Here is a 20,557-nt window from a genome sequence, read left to right as displayed (position 1 = left end):
TGTGTGTGTGTGTGTGTGTGTGCATGTGTGTGTGTGCATGTGTGTGCATGTGTGTGTGTGCACCCCCCAGGCAGGAGGGGGTGCTAGTGCCTCATGTGGTGCGCTGCTGTGTGGAGGAGGTAGAGAGGAGGGGCCTGGAGGAGCTGGGCATCTACAGGATATCAGGAGCCCTCAGTGACATCAGCACCCTCAAGACTGCCTTCAGCACCAGTGAGTGTGTGTGTGTGGACAGAATTGAAGACATATTTGAACCCCTAACCCCTCCCCCCCTCTCTCTCCTTCTCTCCCTCCCTCTCTCTCCTTCTCTCCCTCCCTCTCCAGGTCTGCGTGAGGCCGTGTCCAGGTTGAGGAGTGTTGACATACACGCTGTCTCAGGAATCCTCAAGCTGTACTTCAGAGAACTACCCCAACCACTCATACCCACAGAGCTGTTCCTAGACCTGTCCAATGCACTCAGTGAGTCACACACACACACACACATGGATACACACACCCACCCACGCACACACACACACACACGCACTCACCGATGTACAACTTCCTCTGGCAGATATCCCAGACATGGGCACCCGGATCAGCACCCTGCTGTCTCTGCTCCAGTCCTGTCCTGACGTCAACATCAACACCTTCTTCTTCTCTCCTCCACCACCTCAAAAGGTAACACGTGTCTCTGCTCCTCTCTCGCCTCCTACCCTCTTCCCTCGCCCCCTTTCTTATTCCCTCGCCTCCTCTGCTGTCCCCTGTCCTGTTCCGCATCCACTCAAAACTCTCCTCTCTCTTCTCCTCCTCTCCTCTCCTCTCTCCTCTCCTCTCATCCTTTCTCCTCTTCTCCTTTCCTCTCTCCTCTCTCCTCTCCTCTCATCCTCTCTCCTCTCCTCTCCTCCTCTCCTCTCCTCTCTCCTCCTCTCTCCTATCCACTCCTCTCCCTTCGTCTCTTCTCCTCTCCTCTCTCCTCTCCAGGGTTGCAGAGAAGCAGGAAGTGAACAAGATGCCATTAATGAACCTGGCCACAGTATTCGGTCCCACTCTCTTGCGCCCACCTGTGGCCACACTGGGGAACTCCTTCCCGAGAGTGGACATTTCCCAGGAGGTAGTTGTGCAGGTGGGTCATGACAACCTCAGTAAAGAAAATGTGTGAAAATAAATATATAATAATCTAATGTCAAATCAATTTACATTGGAACAATATAGTTTATTGTATTATGTAGAGAATGTATCCGGCCGATTATTTTCATGTGATATTTGAAAGCCTGTGTGTGTGTGTGTGTTTCTGTGTGTCTGTCCAGGTCCAGGTGGTCTTCTTCTGCCTGCTGTGTGATCACCTCCCTGCAGGCTGGACCTCCATGCCTCATGACTCAGAGGAGGATGAGGAGGAAGACACCATCATGTGAGGCCAAACTCCTGGAAACATCACTGTTGGCCAACAGAAGGACTCTCTGTCAACCACAGACACTGTAAAAATATTTATTTTCGTAAATGTTGTTGACAATTGCTAGGATGGATTGTAGTATTGTAGTTCTAATGGACCCTCCATCCTCCCGATTTTGTGTACAGACTCTAGTTGTGTGTTTGGATGATGGGAAGTAGAAATATGGAAGGTTGGTCATGGACACAGATGTTGTGGGAAGGGTGGTAGGTCAGCAACCTTCATCAACCTGGCTTGAAATTGAATTGGTTACGGTTCAAATCCAACTAGAAGGAGTTCATATCACGACACACACACACGTTTGACCCGCCCCTACACCCCACACCCGGGGGGTCTCCTTTCAAGGCCCTCTGCTTGTGCACCTGGGCAGGGTGGGCTAATATTACCTCGTCAGCCCCCCCAACCCCCCCATTTCTTTTGATCCCTAATCCCAGCCCCCCCCCCCCCCACACACACACACACACACTCCCATAACCACACATTCCTATAGACCCACAACGTCTTGACGAGGCCTCCGTGTGTGCGTGTTTGCGAGGACGTGTGTGTAAGTGTGTGTCAGTATGCCATAACAACGTCCAGACCTCGCCTGGAAACAAAGGACTCCCTGAGACACCCTCCCGCCCTCTGTGTCGTAAATCACCTGTCCCACTCGCCCCCGCGACTGCCAAAATAAGGTTCCCATTGCAGACTACAAAGACAGTGTACAATGGGGCTGGAATTCAGGAAGGTCTGTTTTTCAGTGAATGGAGGGGAGCCGACCTCTATGAATAAGACACCAGGAACACACCTGAAGGGCTGGGATAGTTTCCACAGAGGCAAGGACAAGTGGATAAAGAAAAGTGAGAAAGACAAAGGGAGGTTAGCATCTTAGCCTGTTGGAGCTAACAGGCCTGGAGGTATTTAGCGGCATTGGTCTTTAGTAGTAACTTCAGGGTTTGGGAATGTACAAAAATAAATGAATTAAGCCTACATACTAACCAGTTTTCTTAGTATTTGACCTCTCTTGAACCAACCTGAATCTGTCATGCAAATACTAATGATGGCACTAAGTTATCTGTTGTATATTCTGCACTGCAGGTTGTGGTGTACTGTATTTGATCAGAGAAGGGGAGTCGGTGTTAAAGGGGGGTCAGGTAGGGTTTCAACTGGGAAAAGGTGGTGTTGGGTTTGTTGGGTTGGGGGGTGGGGGGTGGGGGGGGGTCGGTCGGCTGGTGCCAGGGCACGCTTGATTAGTCCTAATCTGGGGTGTTGGGAGGGGTGTCAGGTTGCCGTGGCAGCGGCGTGTATGTATGGAAGGCATGCAAGCTGCAGATCACTGGGATTGACCTCTCCCTCTCAGGTTAACAGAAGCCCTGTGTGTGTGTGTGAGAGAGAGAGAGAGAGAGAGGGTGGGAGAGAGAGAGGGAGGGAGGGAGGGAGGGAGGGGAGGGAGAGAAAGAGAGAGAGAGAGAGAGAGAGAGGGAGAGAGAGAGGGAAAGAAAGAGAGAGAGATAGAGAGAGAGAGAGAGAGAGAGAGAGAGAGAGAGAGAGAGAGAGAGAGAGAGGGAGGGAGGGAGGGAGGGAGGGAGGGAGGGAGGGGAGGGAGGGAGGGAGGGAGGGAGGGAGGGAGGGAGGGAGAGAGAGAGAGAGAGAGAGAGAGAGAGAGAGAGAGAGAGAGAGGGGGAGGCAAAAGTAACGTGTTGAACTTGGACTTGGGTGTCTGTGAGAGGAAGAGCTAGAAAAGATATGGATGACAAAAGTGAAACGTGAAACGAGGGAAGCTGAAGTGAGGAAGGACAAAAGAGAGATAAAGAAAAGAAGCGGGTAAGAAGCCAATGGGGAAGCGAGGAGGGAGAGGGAGAGAGAGTAGAGGGGGGAGAGAAGAGAGAGGGTGACAGAGGTGTTTGCTGGGCCACTACTTGAACTTTGGCTCTTACTGGGCTGCTGGACCCAGGTCTCATAAAAAAACACTCAGCTGACAGAAAATACGGCTCCACACACACACGCACGCACGCACGCACACACACACAAACATACACACACACATACACAAACCATGTATCAAACTAACTACACTGCTACTGGCAGAGAGTGGTTGATTGCATGTATATAACATGTGTTCTTATCTTGTTGGAGACAACGCACCCTGGCTCCACGAACATCTCTGTTTAGCTGAAGCCACACATACTCCCCTCGTAAAAATATGATTGGATCCGTTTTGATTCGTGAATGTAAACACAGCCTACTTAGTCACTATGTTCAGCTCTGGCTCACAGTAGAGCTGTTCTTGTCTGTGCTTAAGTCGTCTGTTAGAGAGTGTGTGTAAGCGTGTGTGTTCGGGGGTTTTCAGATCAAACCCACTGTCGTCAGGGGGGTCAACTGTGAAGACGCCTGCTGACAGGTGCTTCCTGGAAGAACAGAGCAGGTGCCTCTTTCACACATGTACACACACACATGTACACACACACACACACATGTGAATGCTTGAGCACCGACACACACATGCAGGCATGATCGAGGACCCACATACTGATACACACACATTTGCCCAAACACGCACTCTCTTTCTCTCGCTCGTTCTTTCATGACCCGTCCACTAACACACACACACGCACTCTCCCCCTTCCCTCCCGCCCTCCTCATGTGTGTGAGGTCCCATAGAGGGAGTCATCAGTCACCAGGGCTATTTTTCTCCTGCTTTTATTTTCAATCTCAGGCTACAACATGACGCTGGCCAACCAATCCCTCACACAGAGTTGGCCAAAACACCTCAGCTGACGAATGGGAGCAACCCATCTGTCTCCTACCACGGGGCGACAGGGCTGGACGTTCCGGACCCAAAACAGAACCCATGACATCACAAAGGACAAATCCTTTCTAGATCTCTATCTCGTCTGGGTCTGAATGTCCTGTGCTTGGGTTTATCCTTGATCTCGGCCTGCTATGTCCTCTGTCAAATGTATCGAAAAGTGTGTCTGTCACAACCTTTATATTTGTATATATGTGTGTGGAGGTGTTTGTGTGTGTGGGTATTTGTGTGGGTGTGTGTGTATGTTTCCCCCAGTGGCAGAATTATAACTGTCTAACAGTATAAGCAGCTGTATGATAGTGTGAAAAACGACAACATTTTCTTATCCCGATGTTCATTTTAACTTGAGGTAGAATGTTCAACTGTGTTATTTTGAGACACAAACCAAAATGTAGTTTTTCTTTTCTGACGTCATTGAGTAATTTGTGGTCTTTTAGTCACACCAAAACAGCACGTTTGATTTAGATCGTTTTTCTCCATCAAAATACAACTAAATAATTCCAAGCATAAATACCCAAAGTAAAATTTAAGAAACAGAAAACAGAGAATAATTTGCCATGATAAGACGTAATAAATCACAATTTTTGCTCCACTTTCTAGTGTTCAGGTCGCTCACAGATTAAAACATTTACTCAGTAGAAAAAAACATTCTAAGTTCTCTGGTCGTGAGACCTCTCTAAACAAGAGGGTTATAGAACCCCTTGTTACAACAGTAGAACTTTACAGAATAAAGGCCCCATGTAGGTTCCGGAAAGAACCATTTAGATTCCAAACTGCACCAAAGGTTCTATCTGAAACTTAAGGAATCAGAGGAACATTCTTTTTCCATGCAGCACCCTTGATCATTACACACAGCCACACACTGCTGGGGACAAGAGACTTTGATCTTTTTGAGATCCTTTGAGGCAGGAAAACAGGCATCTGTTTTCCAAGAACCTGGCAACTTCCCTCACGGAGGCCAGGGTCAGTGGGAGAGGGAACCCGTTTCTCTAGCCTTCCAGTGTGTGATCTTTCAAACGAACGAGTTTGAAGTTCTCCCCATTTTGGGGCTATTCCATGTCGCCGAACTTCTTGGACAGAAGGGGTCCGAGCCCATCTTTTCTTCGCCCCCTCCCCTCATCGCTGGTTCTTTCTCTCTCCATCCTCCTGCTTCAGACGGGACTCTGCGTGGAGCAGACAAGAGCGGGGGGATGGAGGGAGAGGGGGGGGGCTGAGGGTTGTGTGTGAGTTTGGCCGTGTGAAGAGTGTGTGTGGACGTGTGTGTCCGGCGTGAGAGATTCCTCGGCCTCCTGCGCGGGCGTGTCTCCCGCAACGACCGAGCGTGTGTGTGTCGGTGGATGATGTGTGTTTGCTGTGTACGCTTCAGTCTCTTGCTCTGGCATTAGATGAGGTGGGATATAACCCTTCTGGGGCTTGGCTATCCCCCCTTGGTGGTCCGGAGACTTCAGAGGGCAGCGCCCCCCTCTTATCCTGCCCCCTGAACCCCCTCAGTTTGGGGTTCCAGTGCTCACGCCACTGTAGTGCCAGCGTCGACCTATCAGCCCACCAGTCTGCTCTCCTCCGGGCCCCAGCCCCGCCCACCTTCCTCTGCACCAATCAGCAGATAAGTCGGCCCACGTGGAGGGCGGGGCAGCCGCAGCCCAGGTCCCGGTCAGGGACCCAGAGGGCCTGGGGGCCCCTGCGCACCGCGCGAGGGAGACCCTGTACGAAAGACGGTCTGGATCCAGATGGAGAACTGCCACCAGGGACCAGAACGTTCCATCCCCCGTATCTGGACCTTCAGAACTGAGGGGGGGGGGGGGCGAGAGGAAGAGAGAGAAACATTGGGGGTGAGAGGGAGGGAGGGCAGACATAGAGAGGAAAGAGAGAGAGACATTGGGGGTGAGAGGGAGGGAGGGCAGACATAGAGAGGAAAGAGAGAGAGACATTGGGGGTGAGAGGGAGGGAGGGCAGACATAGAGGAAAGGAGAGAGAGACATTGGGGGTGAGAGGGAGGGAGGACAGACATAAGAGAGGAGAGAGAGAGAGAGAGAGAGAGAGAGAGAGAGAGAGAGAGAGTGAGAGAGAGAGAGAGACAGAGAGAGAGAGAGAGAGAGAGAGAGAGAGAGAGAGAGAGAGAAAGAGCTGAAGGTGGCAATGAGATTCAGAGTGTGTTTATTGATAATAAAAATCAACCACCAGGCATGTACACAAAGAAAACACCAACCATAGTCTTTTAGACAGTAGGTCTCCAGATTCATCTTAACTTCGACCTGGGAGGGTTGGCAGTACGAAATACATTCCTCAGCTAAAAGAGAGGAATAGATACGCACAAAGAAAAAGAGAAAGAGAGAGAGAGAGAACGAGAGAGAGAGAAAGAGAGAGAGAAGAAAGAGAGGAAAGAGAGAGTGAGAATGTAACGAATGAGCGAGGGGCATATTCTAGCAGGCATATCAGCACATGTCTTTTCCCACTAATTACAATATGCCTGCTTGTATTTGTCATCACAGTATCCTGTAACTAACAGATGACTCTATGCAACAGGTGAAAACATTCTTCTCCGCACCACTAGAGGGAAGCAGATAGCAAAAACTGAAAGCCAACAACACACATACCCCAACCCACAAAAAAGAGTATCACAGCGCAGTTGAATATGCAGTACTTGGAAGTATTGTATATATATATATATTGTAATTGATTTTATTTAGATATTCTAAAGTGTTTTTTTGTCTTTTTTTGCAATGCAGTTTTCCTCACCTATGCTGTATTGAGGCTGGTACATGGCGGTGGGGGCAACCTCTTGAATTCCTGAGTGCATAAAGACATTGACATACACAGGTGAATGGAATGCATATACAAACGCCTTTGAGCTTGTCCTTGCTGAAACACACGGGCTGCCGTTGTGCCGCTAAGTGACAGGTTACTGAGTGTGTTGTGCGTGTCTATGTGTGCGTGCATGTAAGTGTGCGTGTGTAATGGTCGAGAATGTGAATATGTGTGCTATGTGCAGATGCCTCTCGGTGGAATGTCCATGCAGGAGATGAGTGTGTGTCAGGAGGACGATTTTGTGTGTGTGTGCGTGTGGTCCTGTGGGGTCTGGAACATGCCCTCTGACAACCACCCACACACTTACACTGTTCTCCAGTAAGAAAACAAAGCCAGATGATGTGTTTCTTTTTAAGTGTCTCTACTAGCACCTAGGTAGACACACGACCCAGTAGCAGACGTATTTAACTTAATGTGTGTGTGTTCTTGCATGTGGGTGACTTGCTGTGCGAACCATATATTATCCTGGCCCCTCCGATAAGTGTGTGTGTGGCTTGCAAGGCCCTCCATATATTACCACCGCTCTCTCGATCTCTCTCTGCCCCTATGCCTCTCTCGTCCTTCCTGACACAACTGGGGCACTGACACCCTACACCCCCACCCGGATGACTGAGGGGGTGGGGGGGGGGGGGGAGCAAAAGCCAATGGAGAGGTGTGTGTTTGTGTGTGCATGCTTTTGGTTGAAGTCAGTTTTAAAGCCTCAATGTATCTGTGTGTGACCTTAGTCCATGTAGAGGATGCGATGAGTACAGTACACACCTGGCGTGTTTCGACGATGAGAGTGCGCGAGTGTGTGTGTGCGAGGGACAAGTGAACTTCCCTGCGCCCACAAAGGTGGGGGACTCACGGTGGCTGACTTTGTTTTTAGCTCGCGGCTCTCCCTTTGGTGCATTGGGCGAAGGGAAGGAGGAGGGAAAGAGAGAGAGAGAGAGAGAGAGAGGAGAGAGAGAGAGAGAGAGAGAGAGAGAGAGAGAGAGAGAGAGAGAGAGAGAGGAGAGAAGAGAGAGGAAGAGAAAGAGCAGCTATAGATAGCCCCCTTAAGATGGACAAGCAGTAAAAACAAACACGGTTTTCTTTCACTCACCTCCTTTCACTGGGAGAGTTATGAGTCTGGACTTGTGACGGGCGCTCTGAGCGGGGCGACAGGTGCGAAGCTAGTGTGGATAGCGCCCGCATCGCATGATCGGAGAAAGTTTAAAAAGTGTCGCCGTCCGCCGGTTCTCTTGTCGGCACTCCTGCGATTAGCCGCAGCAACACGCGCGGATTAGCGCTCAGCCGTTGGTAAAGCGGGCAGCGAAAGCCAAGATAAAGCGGACGAAAATCCCTTTGATTCTGAATAGTTAATCCTAGATCAGAATAGAGGGTTCATGGAGGCCTAACTGGCTGCCGTGGAAACTGTCGCTAAGAGGGGAGATACCGGGGTAACCGGGACACACCCCCAGCCAGAGATATAGGACTCAGTGAGACCTACAGCGGTCACTTTAGATCTGAGCTACAGTTTAATAAGGTGTTAGTACTGTTGGTTCAAGGATTCATCTAAATCAGGTCAAGAGCAAACGAGGTTGAGGAGAGAGGAGAGTCATTGAGTTTGTCCTCATGAGTGACAATGACATTAATTGACTCTTGAAAGCCAACATTGTGTTCTCATATACACACCTAAGCCTACTCTTTAGTAATTATCAGAAATTTGAGTTTGTGTTCTGAAGTTATTGTAGTCTATTCTCACATCGACTCTATCAATTAAGCCTTGAAGGCCAGTTAATACTAAAACACATTGTTATTTTGACATGTAAAGTAGCATATATATGTCACAAACAAGTCGCATTTCATATACTGGCTAGAACTGTAGTACCTACTAAATTGCATGTGGTAAAAGTATGGAATTTGGGATTCAGGTTATGTAAAGTCTAGATCCAAGATGGCGGACAGTATCTCAGACGTGATCATATATCCCCATACTTCTGGTGAAACTGTGCATGGGTGGACTTACGTATACAGGGGCGCAGAGGAGAGCTTCCCTGCTTGTACCCAGGGGCACAGCGGTTACATCTGAGCCCCGTCACGCCGTCCCGACATAGACACTGACCAGACGTCTGGTTACACCAGTGGCCCACCGCACCCATAGGGTGACACTGACATGCTGGAGGGCGAGAGACACACGAGAGAGAGAGAGAGAGAGAGAGAGAGAGAGAGAGAGAGAGAGAGAGGAGAGAGGAGGGAGAGAGAGAGAGAGAAAAAGAGAGACAGAAAGAGAGAGAGAAAAAATGACAGAGGGAGAGCGAGAGAGAGAGAGAAAGAGAGAGAGAGAGAGAGAGAGAGAGAGAGAGAGAGAGAGAGAGAGAGAGAGAGAGAGAGAAAAAAAATGACAGAGGGAGAGCGAGAGAGAGAGAGAGAAAGAGAGAGAGAGAGAGAGAGAGAGAGAGAGAGAGATCAACTGTTACAAAGTAATCCACATAGCTGAGTTGAATTGGACATTTGATTTACACAGAAGTCAGCGCAGCACCCACAAGTTAAGCTTGAAGCCTGAGCTGAATGATAATGAAGAAAGATGTGGAGGAGTGGGAGTAGAAAAATAGGGTAAGGAGATTGCGAGGGGGGAGGAGGGAGAAGAGAGAAACAGAGCGAGTGGAAGCTCTCTATGTAAGTGGGTCTGTTTCAACTCCAGTCTGCTACTTTAAACAAACTCCTACAGCTACTCCAAACACTCCACGGCTTAAAGATTGAGGCCTATCTGTATTTCTAGCAGGTGTAAATCACATGGACGGTAACAACATCAACGGGGAGAGGTACACCTGTGTGGGAGTCTTCAATTAAAAAAACACTTGATGTTAATACTGCAAAGATTGATAGAATAGATAGATAGAATTATAGTGGTCTTTATAAAAAATATGATAGCTGGTAAAACTAAATATTAATAGAATTAAGCAGCAAAACAGGCACTTGGCCACACATACACAGAGCCATAACGGTGTCTAAATACAACCCACTGTCATCCTAATGAGCAGTGTGCCACCGGGTGTCACTGTCACTAAGGACATGTGACCTGTCAAAGGTCAAGGGTCAAGGCAGATGCAGCCAGCAGGACACAAGAGAAGGAAGAGCAAGCCTACACACACAAATACACAAACACACACACACAATGCACCACACAGGTACACACACACACACACACTTCTCACCATGTGGAACCAGCCCATAAACACAGTGACTCGGCTTAGAGGCAGACCCCTACAGGACTAGGTGGTGTGTATACATAGATGCAAATCCATACTGAGAGCTATACCTTCCAACAGACAGTCAGACAGACAGACGCACACCAACATAAACTCAGTCTCACACTTAGAATTTCTGGCAAGGAAATGCCTAGCTAGTCACACACATGTGCTTAACCTCTTAAGCATGGACAAGTGCGCTAGCCCCCCTCCCCCCCACACACACACACATGCACACACACACACCCATCAGGGGGGTGTTTATGTGACTGACGTTGGCAGGCCTTGCGGTGGCTCGGGGCCTTGCTGTGGTCTCGTGTGTGGCCGTTCTGGCAGTACTGGCAGTGGCGCCCCGCCGTGTGGTGCCGACACTTCAGACACACCCCCCCACTGCGCCGGCCTGACTGCTGGAACACCTCCATGCTGAACCTACACTTGGAGGAGTGGCCGTTACACTCGCATGCTGGGGAAGGGTGGAGGGAGGGGAGGGAGGGGAGGTAGGGAGGGAGGGAGGGAGGGAGGAGAGGGAGGGAGGGAGGGAGGGAGGGAGGAGAGGGAGGGAGGGAGGGAGGGAGGGGGGGAGGAGAGGGAGGGAGGGAGGGAGGGAGGGAGGGAGGGGGGAGGGAGGGAGGGATGGAGGGAGGAGAGGGAGGGAGGGAGGGAGGGAAGGAAGGTAGGGAAGGAGGGAGGGAGGGAGGGAGGGAGGGAGGGAGGGAGGGAGGGAGGGAGGGAGGGAGGGAGGGAGGGAGGAGAGGGGGGGAGGAGAGGGAGGGAGGGAGGGAGGGAGGGAGGGAGGGATGGAGGGAGGAGAGGGAGGGAGGGAGGGAGGGAAGGAAGGTAGGGAAGGAGGGAGGGAGGGAGGGAGGGAGGGAGGGAGGGAGGGAGGGAGGGAGGGAGGGAGGGAGGGAGGGAGGGAGGGAGGGAGGGAGGGAGGGAGGGAGGGAGGGAGGGAGAAAAACGTTCATAATTGAATGCTGTGTGCCAATGCCTATGTGGTAACAGCCCAGATTATATGCTGCAGATTATATATAAATTTACACACAAATAAGACACATTCTGTCACACCCCCCAAAATTAAAAACCACCCACACACCCACACATACGCATGCATATATACACACATACACACACAAACACAAGATCTACTCACAGACACATGGGTGAGGCTGAGTGGGCGTGGCTCGTTGCCAGGGCCGGTCGTAGTAAAAGTCCTCACACACATCACAGTCCGCCCCCGCCGTGTGATGCTCGCACACACACACAGCCCGTCCTGAGTCGTCGCGGCGACACCGAGAGGCGTGGCCATTGCATTTACACCGACCCCCCACCTGAAGGTCTGAGAGCGCCAGGGGGGGGCGGACAGGAGGGGAGGACATTAGCGGAGAGGGACGAGTCAACTGGAGATTCCTCGAATTCTGTCTGGAGTTACGATTGTTGTTCCTCCGTCGCCTGAATTCCCGCCCCTTGTTGTCCCGCCCCTGACCCTCAACCCTCCAATCACAATTCCCATCCTGGCATGGCCTCAAATGGTGTCCCTCCCTTTTGCGGCCACGCCCTTTCCCCTTGCTACTTCCTTTCTTAGAGGAAGTAGCGATATCCCTGGGATGGGGGTCTCCATCTTCCTTCCTGGTTACGTTATGCCCCTCCTCCCCCTGCCCCGCCCCTTTATTGTGGCCCCGCCTCCAAGATTTATCCATCTTCTCAGCCCCGTTCCTCCCTCTGTTTTCTGTATTTTTTGTCCTTGTCTCCTTTTCCACAAAGCCCAACATATTATCCCCAGTGACCTTATCTCCAGTCACACCTTTGGAGCCTGCCCGCCACCTCAAAACCCCACCTCCTCCCCTTATGACGCCCCCACCCTCCCCTGCCTTGTCCTCAACCTTCCCCACCCTCGGCTCAGGCTGGTGGAACACCACCCGGATGTCTGTGGCCGTCACCCAGTCTTGGAGGGTGGGGCTGTAGTCGAAGTCCGGAGAGGAGGGCCTTCCGTCCAGGGTGGAGAAGGCCAGAACCATGCCCCCCCGGTGCCTCTGCAGAGGCCGGGGGTCAGAGCACAGTGGCTCCGTCTCCTGGTGCCTGGTCTGGGCCACGGTCTGGGCCGGCATGCCGAATCTCCCAGGGCAGTCGCTGGAGTAGTGCTGCATGGGCTTCCAGGTCCTCCCGTGGTCCATGGACTTGAGGATGGAGATGGAGACCGGGTCGGAGGGCTCCCCCTGCTGGCAGAACTGCAGGCTAATGTAGGTGACCTCGAAGCGCCTGCCCAGGGGGAGGGTGACGGCCCAGTCCCCACCGTCCGACACCCCTCCCTGGGCTGCCCAGCAGGTCAGGTTGTGGGGGTTGTGGAGATCCGTGAGGGAGGAGATGTTGGCGTCGCGTTCGGAGGATCCTCGCACGGAGTGGGCGGCGCTGATGGGGAGCCCGTACGCGGCGTTGATGAATTCTGACAGGCAGTGGCGTGGACGCCCGTCCAGGTGGTAGCACGGGTCATGGGGCGAGGTCCAGCTCAGAGGGGAATGGGAGAGGGCCGGGGAGAGGAGGGACGGAGGGAGGGAAAGGAGGAGGAGGAAGAGAGAGAGGGAGGGAGGGGAGAAGGGAGGGGAGAAGGGCAGGAACATCATGTCATCGAGCCTGTAGGATTGAAAGACAGACAAAGTGAGTTTGTGTGTGTGTGAGGTGGGGGGGGGGGGGGGTTCAAATCATGAAAAGAACATTTACTGATGGATTCATACAACTTGCTTTTGAAGCCAAAAGTGGGGCTATTCTGAAAGAGACCTCCTGGGTCAGGCTTTTTATTACAAACATACTAGTCTTCACCACCACAATGAATCCTACGATTGCAGGATTACAACAAGTACTATCAATGGAAATGGATCTCTATGGTTCAAGCATATTTGGTCCAATGCATTCTTTCAGTTATCTCTTAAGGTGTCTATACGAACCAGGAATTGGTACTGCTTCTGAAAATCTATTTAATTAGGGTTCTCTCTTGGGGGAACGAGTGTGGAGGTATGAACAAGCCAGCAGGTCTGTCTGCAGATGACAGAAACCATGCCCAACAGCTGGGTCTAAGACACAAGCTGGACGACATCCATCAAGTTTATGGTCGTCCTTTTCAAATCTCTGTACAGGCTTTAGACGCACATGCGATATGGACTCGAGGGCGGCGTGGAGAGAAAGAGTGAGAAACAGACGGGGGGTGTGTGTGTGTGTGAGATAGAGGGAGAGAAGTGTTTCGGAGAGGAGGGAGAGATGGAGATTAGGAGGGTGGAAGATGGAGGGGAAGATTTATAGGGAGAACGCGAGAAATGCGTGTTCGACTAGGGCCTCTGTCCGGTCGCTTCCGTGGCGCGGACAAACACAGACTTGTAAGTTACAAGTGCTAACTGTACATTAACTGTGTTGAACAAATCCCTTCCCGCCTAGGAGGGATGGTGATAAATTCATCCCCCTGTCAGGAACCGATACCGGATAAGGTTTGCTAATTTGCGCTGGAAGACATAAGAGAACAATGCATCTGTATACTTATTTCCTGACAAAATTGATCTATGAGGACAAAAGACATGGTGGTTTTTCTAGTCCTCAAGTCGCCTTGGGGAAAGCAAGCACAAGTTCCACACCCAAGATTTCACACTAAACTCACAAAGACGACCATTGTTGGAATCCATCTCGTCCAGTTCCTCCCTGCGCTCTCTCTCTCTATAAATGTCTATCCCATTTGCGGTGGACCTCTCAACTTTCTCCCCCCTTCTCCCCCTCCATACCTCTCTCTCTCTCTCTCCATATTCTCCTCTCCCACTTCCCCTACTGCTGCCTCTTCCGTCCTCTAGACTCTATCTTCCCCTTTCCCCCCTCGTTCTCTTTCTATCACCTGCCCCCTTCCTTCTGTTATGAGAGTTTTCCTAAGTGCTGCTAGATTGATGATGTCCTAACAAGCGTTTGACACTGACAGCCCAGTCAGCAGGGCAGTATAAACCTACCCCGTAGGAGAGAGGGAGATGATAGAGGCGAGGAGAAGGAGAGAGAGAGGGAAGAGGGAGAGGGAGAGAGAGGAAATGGATAGAGGAAGAGAGGAGATGAGATGGGGAGAGAGGAGAGAGGGGGGGGGGAGAGGGGAGAGAAAAGGGGGGAGAGGAGAGAGAGGGGGTGACAGAGAGATAGAGAGAGATGGGGAGAGAGGAGAGGGGTGGGGTGCGGCTCCGGTGCAAGTCATCCCGCTTAATTAGACCTGGGGACGAAACATGAGGCTTCCCCCAGGACCCCCAGCACTGTGGGGGCTCAGAGGGTGGTTAGGATTCCCTCATCCACCGGAATATCTTATATTTCCCTATGCAATCTCTCAAACTAACTCCCCTGCCGTCCCCAGAGCTGTGACAAAGTGGACCGACCCGCTCCTGGTCCAGGTGGATGAGGTGTACCGGGGGAATCGGGAGGCGGTGTTTTGCGGTGTTGCTGTTGGAAACGCCACGTTTAGCTGGGCGGAGGTGACGAGCGGTCCGACTGTTGACGGTTGCATTCCGAGGGTCCGGTGTACCCCCCTATCCCTATTCCTCGCCCCCCAACCCCTGGACATTCCACACGTGTTGCGACATGCCCCATGGGAACCTGAACACACTGCTAAAAACCCTTGGCCTCATTAATTGATCCTCTGATTAATTGGATCTCAGGTTTCATTGGGCGTCAGTGTCTTGGCTGGGGAAGTTGCTGCGGCAACAGGAGACAGGAAGTGGAGACAGAATGTATGTATATATGTATTGTGTAGTTATGCTTCACGAAACACTTAATACATGTAACTGTAAAAGCTACATAGGAAGATCCAGTACTATATATGTAACTTTAAAGAGTTGGCCAAGCATAACATGAGCAGAGTGGCACTGAAATATGTAAGTAGGTACATTTATTGGTGGTGGTTGTGGTGTGGTGGTGGTGGTGGTGGTGGTGGTGGGGGGGGGTGGAGGAGGAAGGTTGGTTGGTTAGCAAGTGAGTGGTTATGGGGGCTAGGGGTAGGGTGGACATTCCTGTAGCATGATCTGACACATATCTTGGTCAGGTTACATTACTAATTAAACATGGACTGCACCGCCATCACAACCACATGATGGATGGATGTTCTTCAGAGAACATCTCTTGGGTCTTCAGTACACCCCTCCCCCCACACCCGCCTTACATCCCCTCACCAACCCCTCTCCAGCCCCCAGGCCCAATCCGGACCCCTCCGCTCCATAGAAACCAGATCGGCAGTCTGGCACCGCCTGTGAAACCCACCGGATACGGTTTCAACGGTTTTTCTCCGGCGCTTTCCATAAATTCACACGCCCGCCTTGTCGGAAGAACGGGGGGGGAGGATGAGTGGCATTCCACGACAATCAAGCTTTCAGACTTTAAAGAACTCGTGTGACGTTCCACGACAACTCTCTCACGGAATGAGCGCACAAATGACTTCCCAGTATGCGTAGGCCTACAACTTCACCGTAAACATTCACCAACACAACTTCCCCATTTACAACTCTCAAAGGATACATTTCCTCAAAAACAAATATGCATTATCGATCTAGCTTGACCAGAAAAGTTGCCCGAACTGTTAAGGTGATGTCAAGGATATCTCTGGAGGGGTGCTCTTTACGGGCAGCTATGCCCGGCTTGGCAGGCCGAGTGCTGGAAAAATACTTGCTGACAACCCAGGACATGTTTACAGCATAGTCGAACATGGCAGGGGCTGGAGACTGGAGCTCAAGCCCCAGAAGCAAGGTACACAGGCCTAACAACCCAGACACCCTTTTACTACAGTGTGGACACGTGGTGGGACTGGCAGTAAAAGTGTGTTACGTTGCGTTAATGAATGGGCATTGTGTAAACAAACAGGCTCCAAGGAGGACACGGTTAAAGAGACTGATGGCAAGGTAAAGGAGGAGAGAGAGAAAGCGACTGTGGTGTTTAAGTGGAAATGGTGGAGGAGGATTTCTGGCCTTCGCTACCTGTCAGCTCCTCTTGCTGCTTGCGTTCCATGCTGAGCTCTGAGGCCGCGTGTGTGTGTGTGTGTGTGTGTGTGTGTGTGTGGAGCTAGGTTATAAGGAGCAGATGAGCTGGCTTTGGCCTGTCTCACACGTTTTAACATTCCTCGTCATGGGGAGCAGTCGGGCCTGTGCCCGCAGCTGACCACGTCTGCTGCGTCACCACACAGCACGCATCCCTGCGTGACTCTACGGCAAGGCCGTAACCATGGAGTCAACATTGGGGGAGACGAATTACATTTTTTATGAACATTTCGGACAGCGTGCGTGGTTGCCTGTCGTAGCGTAGCACATTTATATTGTTATATCAATATATTGGGGGGGGGGACATTTTGACCAGATTTGAATATTGGGGGGGATGTGTCCCCCCCCCCCCCCAATATGTAGGCTATTATTATTACAGCCTTGCTATGTGGAGCAACGAACAAGATGAGGGAAGGGGAAACTCTGGGATGATGATGACATATTTGTGTCAATGTTGTACAGTAGCCTGTAGTCCTAGGTTGGTGTGTCAATATAATCACTTGTATTAGCATTTGAGTTTTCTACACCTTGAAGCAAAAGCGGAAGCTAAATGTAGTTCAGTGAAACGATGCTTAATCTGAAGCTAGTTTTCACAAGACTATATTCTCTTTGCATCCTGTGCTAAAGCCTGGAGCTGTGTGTTGAATCAGGCTGCGCTAAATCAAGTCTATCTGATCAATTACAAAAGGCCAACTGTGTGAAGCTGATTCAGGCAGCTGTTTGGGCATGTTGTCACAGCTGACAGTAACACCTTTGTTAATTTCCTATTGTCCTTAGCCCGTCCGAAATACAACACTGCGTCTAAACCCGCGGGGTGAGACATGCAGAGAAACGCAATAGGCTGTAGCCTACTATACCGTCCCTGTATTCCCCAACGGCATTCCGGCCCTCGGTGTGCTCCCGCTTGAGCCCGGCGTGTTATTCCACACGGAGTGGATTCCAGGAGCCCTGTTTTAGGTGTAATAATCTAATTTTAGTGTGGCGGTGAGGGAGGTGCAACTGACAGGCCGCGCGAAATGGATTATCGCAGCTCGTATCTTTAGCTAAAGGCCGCTGTCCCTCAGGTCCTCATCTCCAACAGACCGCCAAAGGGCCTCCCGCGGCGACGCCTCACGTTCAGCCGAGATTCGAGAAGAGAAATGGGAAAGATTTGACGGAAATGACAAATAAAGCAACGCCTAAAACATACCAGACACACTTCTGCTTGCCTGCATTGACATATTTTGGTTCTGAATAAGAAAACATATGCCATGATACTTTTAAAGAGTAAATGTTTTCTCTTTTCCCACGCTAGTTTACAACCTATCACACAAGTTGGCAACGCACATATCCTTAGAGGTTTCGCTTCAAATGTCGATGTTAAAAAACAGATGGACATGAAATCATTGTCCGTGATTTCATGTAAAAGTAATGCCAAAAACAACCTGAGGCGTAATGGAAATAAAGAGGCCTAATTGTGCGATTAGTGAATTATTGGTAGACTAATTAATAGCAGGCCACCAGAAAAACTAAATTAAAACAGATTAATATGATATTTTTCTGTTGGTTAATTTTGAGTGTTGACTTTGGTTTTGATTTGTCTATATGCTAGACATTACAATATTGTTTTATGTAGCCTAAACCTTTGATATGAAAATAATGTCATAAAATCTACCGTAGTCTATAAAATAGCCTAGTCTGAATAAACATGTGCTATATGCTAAATATCAGGAACTAAGCAAATATAGGTTATGTAGGAGAAATAAGCCTGAGCCTATTACACATCTTAGTGAACACGACGTAAATGACCTTGACGGAACTGGGACTAAAACGAAAAATAGTTTAACAATTAAACTAGGATACTACTATTTTTTAATGATGACCTGGACTGTGATGATGATTGCGATTCTAAATATTATAATTATAATTATTACAAAACCATTGTGGTCAATTATGTAATTTAAACGTTCCGCACACAGTCTACAGCCAACGGGTGTTATCTTTGGAGCTTAAAAATATTTTTGAAGTGAGCAACTGAGCGAATAAATTTGAGTTGTATGGCCTATGACTTAGATAAATGGGTTTAAGAAAAACACCGGTATTTGGATCATTTAACACAGATGATGGTCATATTTAGTAAGATTATTTTGGCAAGAGTCTTCATGCGCACAGCCAAACTGTTTCCCATCCACAATAACCCAAGCATGGTTTCCTTACAGTAATTACGATATGCTCAATTTGCTCAAACAAAACAGGATCATTTCAATTTAACTACACCCGCTAATTTATTATAATTATCACTATTAATCTTTTTTAGTTCTGAAATAAGTAGCTAGCTTACATTCATCATGTATGCCTGATTAATGTGTGCCTCAGGCCCTGGCAACATTGTTTAAGACAAACAACCGAAGTAGGATACAGAAAATAATTAAAATACTAACACATATTCACAAAACAAACGGATAAGACCTTTATATAATAAAATCATAGCCTAATTTTAACTTAACTGTCTGTCTGGCAATTAATATAATAAACTAAAATCAACAAATATTTTGATGATTTTTTTTCAAATTTGATAAATAGGCTGAATAGTAAATAAATAAACACACACACACTCACTGACACACACACACAAAATAGACATGGAACCCATTACTGACCCAGATGTTCATTTGATCTCATCGTCACTAGAATAAACTGACCACCAAATTAATACTATAGGCCTATTTCTTTTGTAAAATGACACGTAGGGGTGCAGCAGTAAGTTATTACGTTTAGCCCCCATGCTTTATTGTAATATACATTTTCTATGAGATCTACTACAATCGAGACTTAACTCGGGAATCTATTTTTTCATACTGAACACAGCTTGTAGCGCGAACTTTGGCACTCTCGTCGACTCCAACCAATCAACTTGTCAATGCCAATTCTAAATATATAACCCTGTGAACCGCGGTGAGAAATAAGCAACAGCCAGACATATTAAGGAAAATATAAATAATACTCACCATATGCGTCCCAATGTCGGATCTCCTTTCGCTGTCTGCTCATGCAGTCTGGATCAATAAGAAAAGCAGCGCACAGCAAGTGAACAGTGCGGCCCCGACTGTGCCGTCTGGAGTGGGGAACCAACTCGCAGCAGAACGCCCCGGTAGGCGGGCGGTTCAGAAAAATTGACGTAAACGCACAGACGCTGCCTCTTCTCAAACAACGCACATCTGCCAAGTATGTCCCTATAGGCTACAGTTGGGTTGGACTGAAGTCCATCTCAGCTAGCGGGCAATTTGAGGATACTATGAGACAAAGTGGCTGACCTTCGTTCGTACATCATACACGGTCTGAAAAAAGCTTCAGATCCGCCAATTTGTTCCAATTATCAGAGGTTGTAGTGGGAACTTCAGTGCGTGCGCATGCTGCTCACACATGTGGTAGTGAAGTGGAACCTACAGCAGACGAACAAAGGCTGATGCAGATGGAAAGCATGAAATAAAAGAAAGAGAAATGATGGAGGGATGGGGCGCAGGGTGGACGGCAGAGGAGGAAACTTTCCCAGAGAAACCCATAAAACTGATTGATGACTTCCCTGGAGGAATGTTTCCCCAGGTGTGTGTGTGTGTGTGTGTGACTATGTGTGTGTGTGCGTGCTCAAGTAGTTAGAAATGCTATCCTTGGAAGGAGGACAAGTGCAATAAAGTAAATTGAGGGGGGAAACAGCACGATTGTGCATTATCACCATTACATTTTGGCACGTTTTTGTGTGAATAAAAGACACGCCACACTGTTCAGAGCCCTGAGCCAGATGCAATAAAATCACTATCAGACTTGATTTGATAGGTGTATGGCAAGAAACAGGACCCTAGATGCGTTCACAACCCTTATATAAAGCAATGCGATATTTGATAGCTTAGGGGTCACCCAACTATTGTGGGAGGGTGAGGTTAGTAAACTATGTAATAGTTGTTTTACCCGCCCCTCGGGCAATCTCCATGGAGCCACATAAATGGATGTAAACAAGATGAGGCAATGATCAACTCAACCACTGTCTCTGCCAAACATTCTTCTTAATAATTAGGAAGGTCAACATACAAGTTTTTTGTGACAGAGTAAGAACAAATTGTACAAGGTAGAGACATTGATTGGTGTTCTCTGACGAAGAGCTGACACCTAAAGTGTTGCAGCATGCTAAAGCAACACAGGAGAACCACAGAAATCAATCTTCATTCCACTTCCCTATAGACTCCTTAACCACCAAGCTGCTGTTGGCATCGTAGCAGTTTATGCCAGAGAGCACTGAACACTGCCATTCCTAAAATGC

The 20,557-nt window shown here is 49.3% G+C and overlaps 1 protein-coding gene and 1 pseudogene across 1 annotated transcript; one reads left to right on the top strand and one right to left on the bottom strand.

The window, feature by feature from the left end:
* The first annotated feature begins 1 nt into the window (after position 1).
* Positions 2–2,403, top strand: LOC136967605 (active breakpoint cluster region-related protein-like; annotated as a pseudogene).
* Positions 2,404–4,094: 1,691 nt separating this feature from the next.
* Positions 4,095–19,268, bottom strand: ntn5 (netrin 5). The gene is given in 11 exon segments (XM_067261342.1): positions 4,095–5,674; positions 5,676–5,756; positions 5,758–5,825; positions 5,828–5,900; positions 5,902–5,999; positions 6,421–6,501; positions 6,951–7,001; positions 9,010–9,159; positions 10,506–10,694; positions 11,382–12,859; positions 19,251–19,268. Coding segments are annotated over 10 exon segments (2,568 nt in total). The 5' UTR covers positions 12,850–12,859; positions 19,251–19,268; the 3' UTR covers positions 4,095–5,365.
* Positions 19,269–20,557: the final 1,289 nt, after the last annotated feature.

This window comes from Osmerus mordax, chromosome 23 (genome assembly GCF_038355195.1).
Source record: "Osmerus mordax isolate fOsmMor3 chromosome 23, fOsmMor3.pri, whole genome shotgun sequence".
In the NCBI taxonomy this organism is placed as follows: domain Eukaryota; kingdom Metazoa; phylum Chordata; class Actinopteri; order Osmeriformes; family Osmeridae; genus Osmerus; species Osmerus mordax.
Note: the sequence above shows the minus strand (reverse complement) of the source record. Positions and strands in the feature narration are given on the sequence as shown.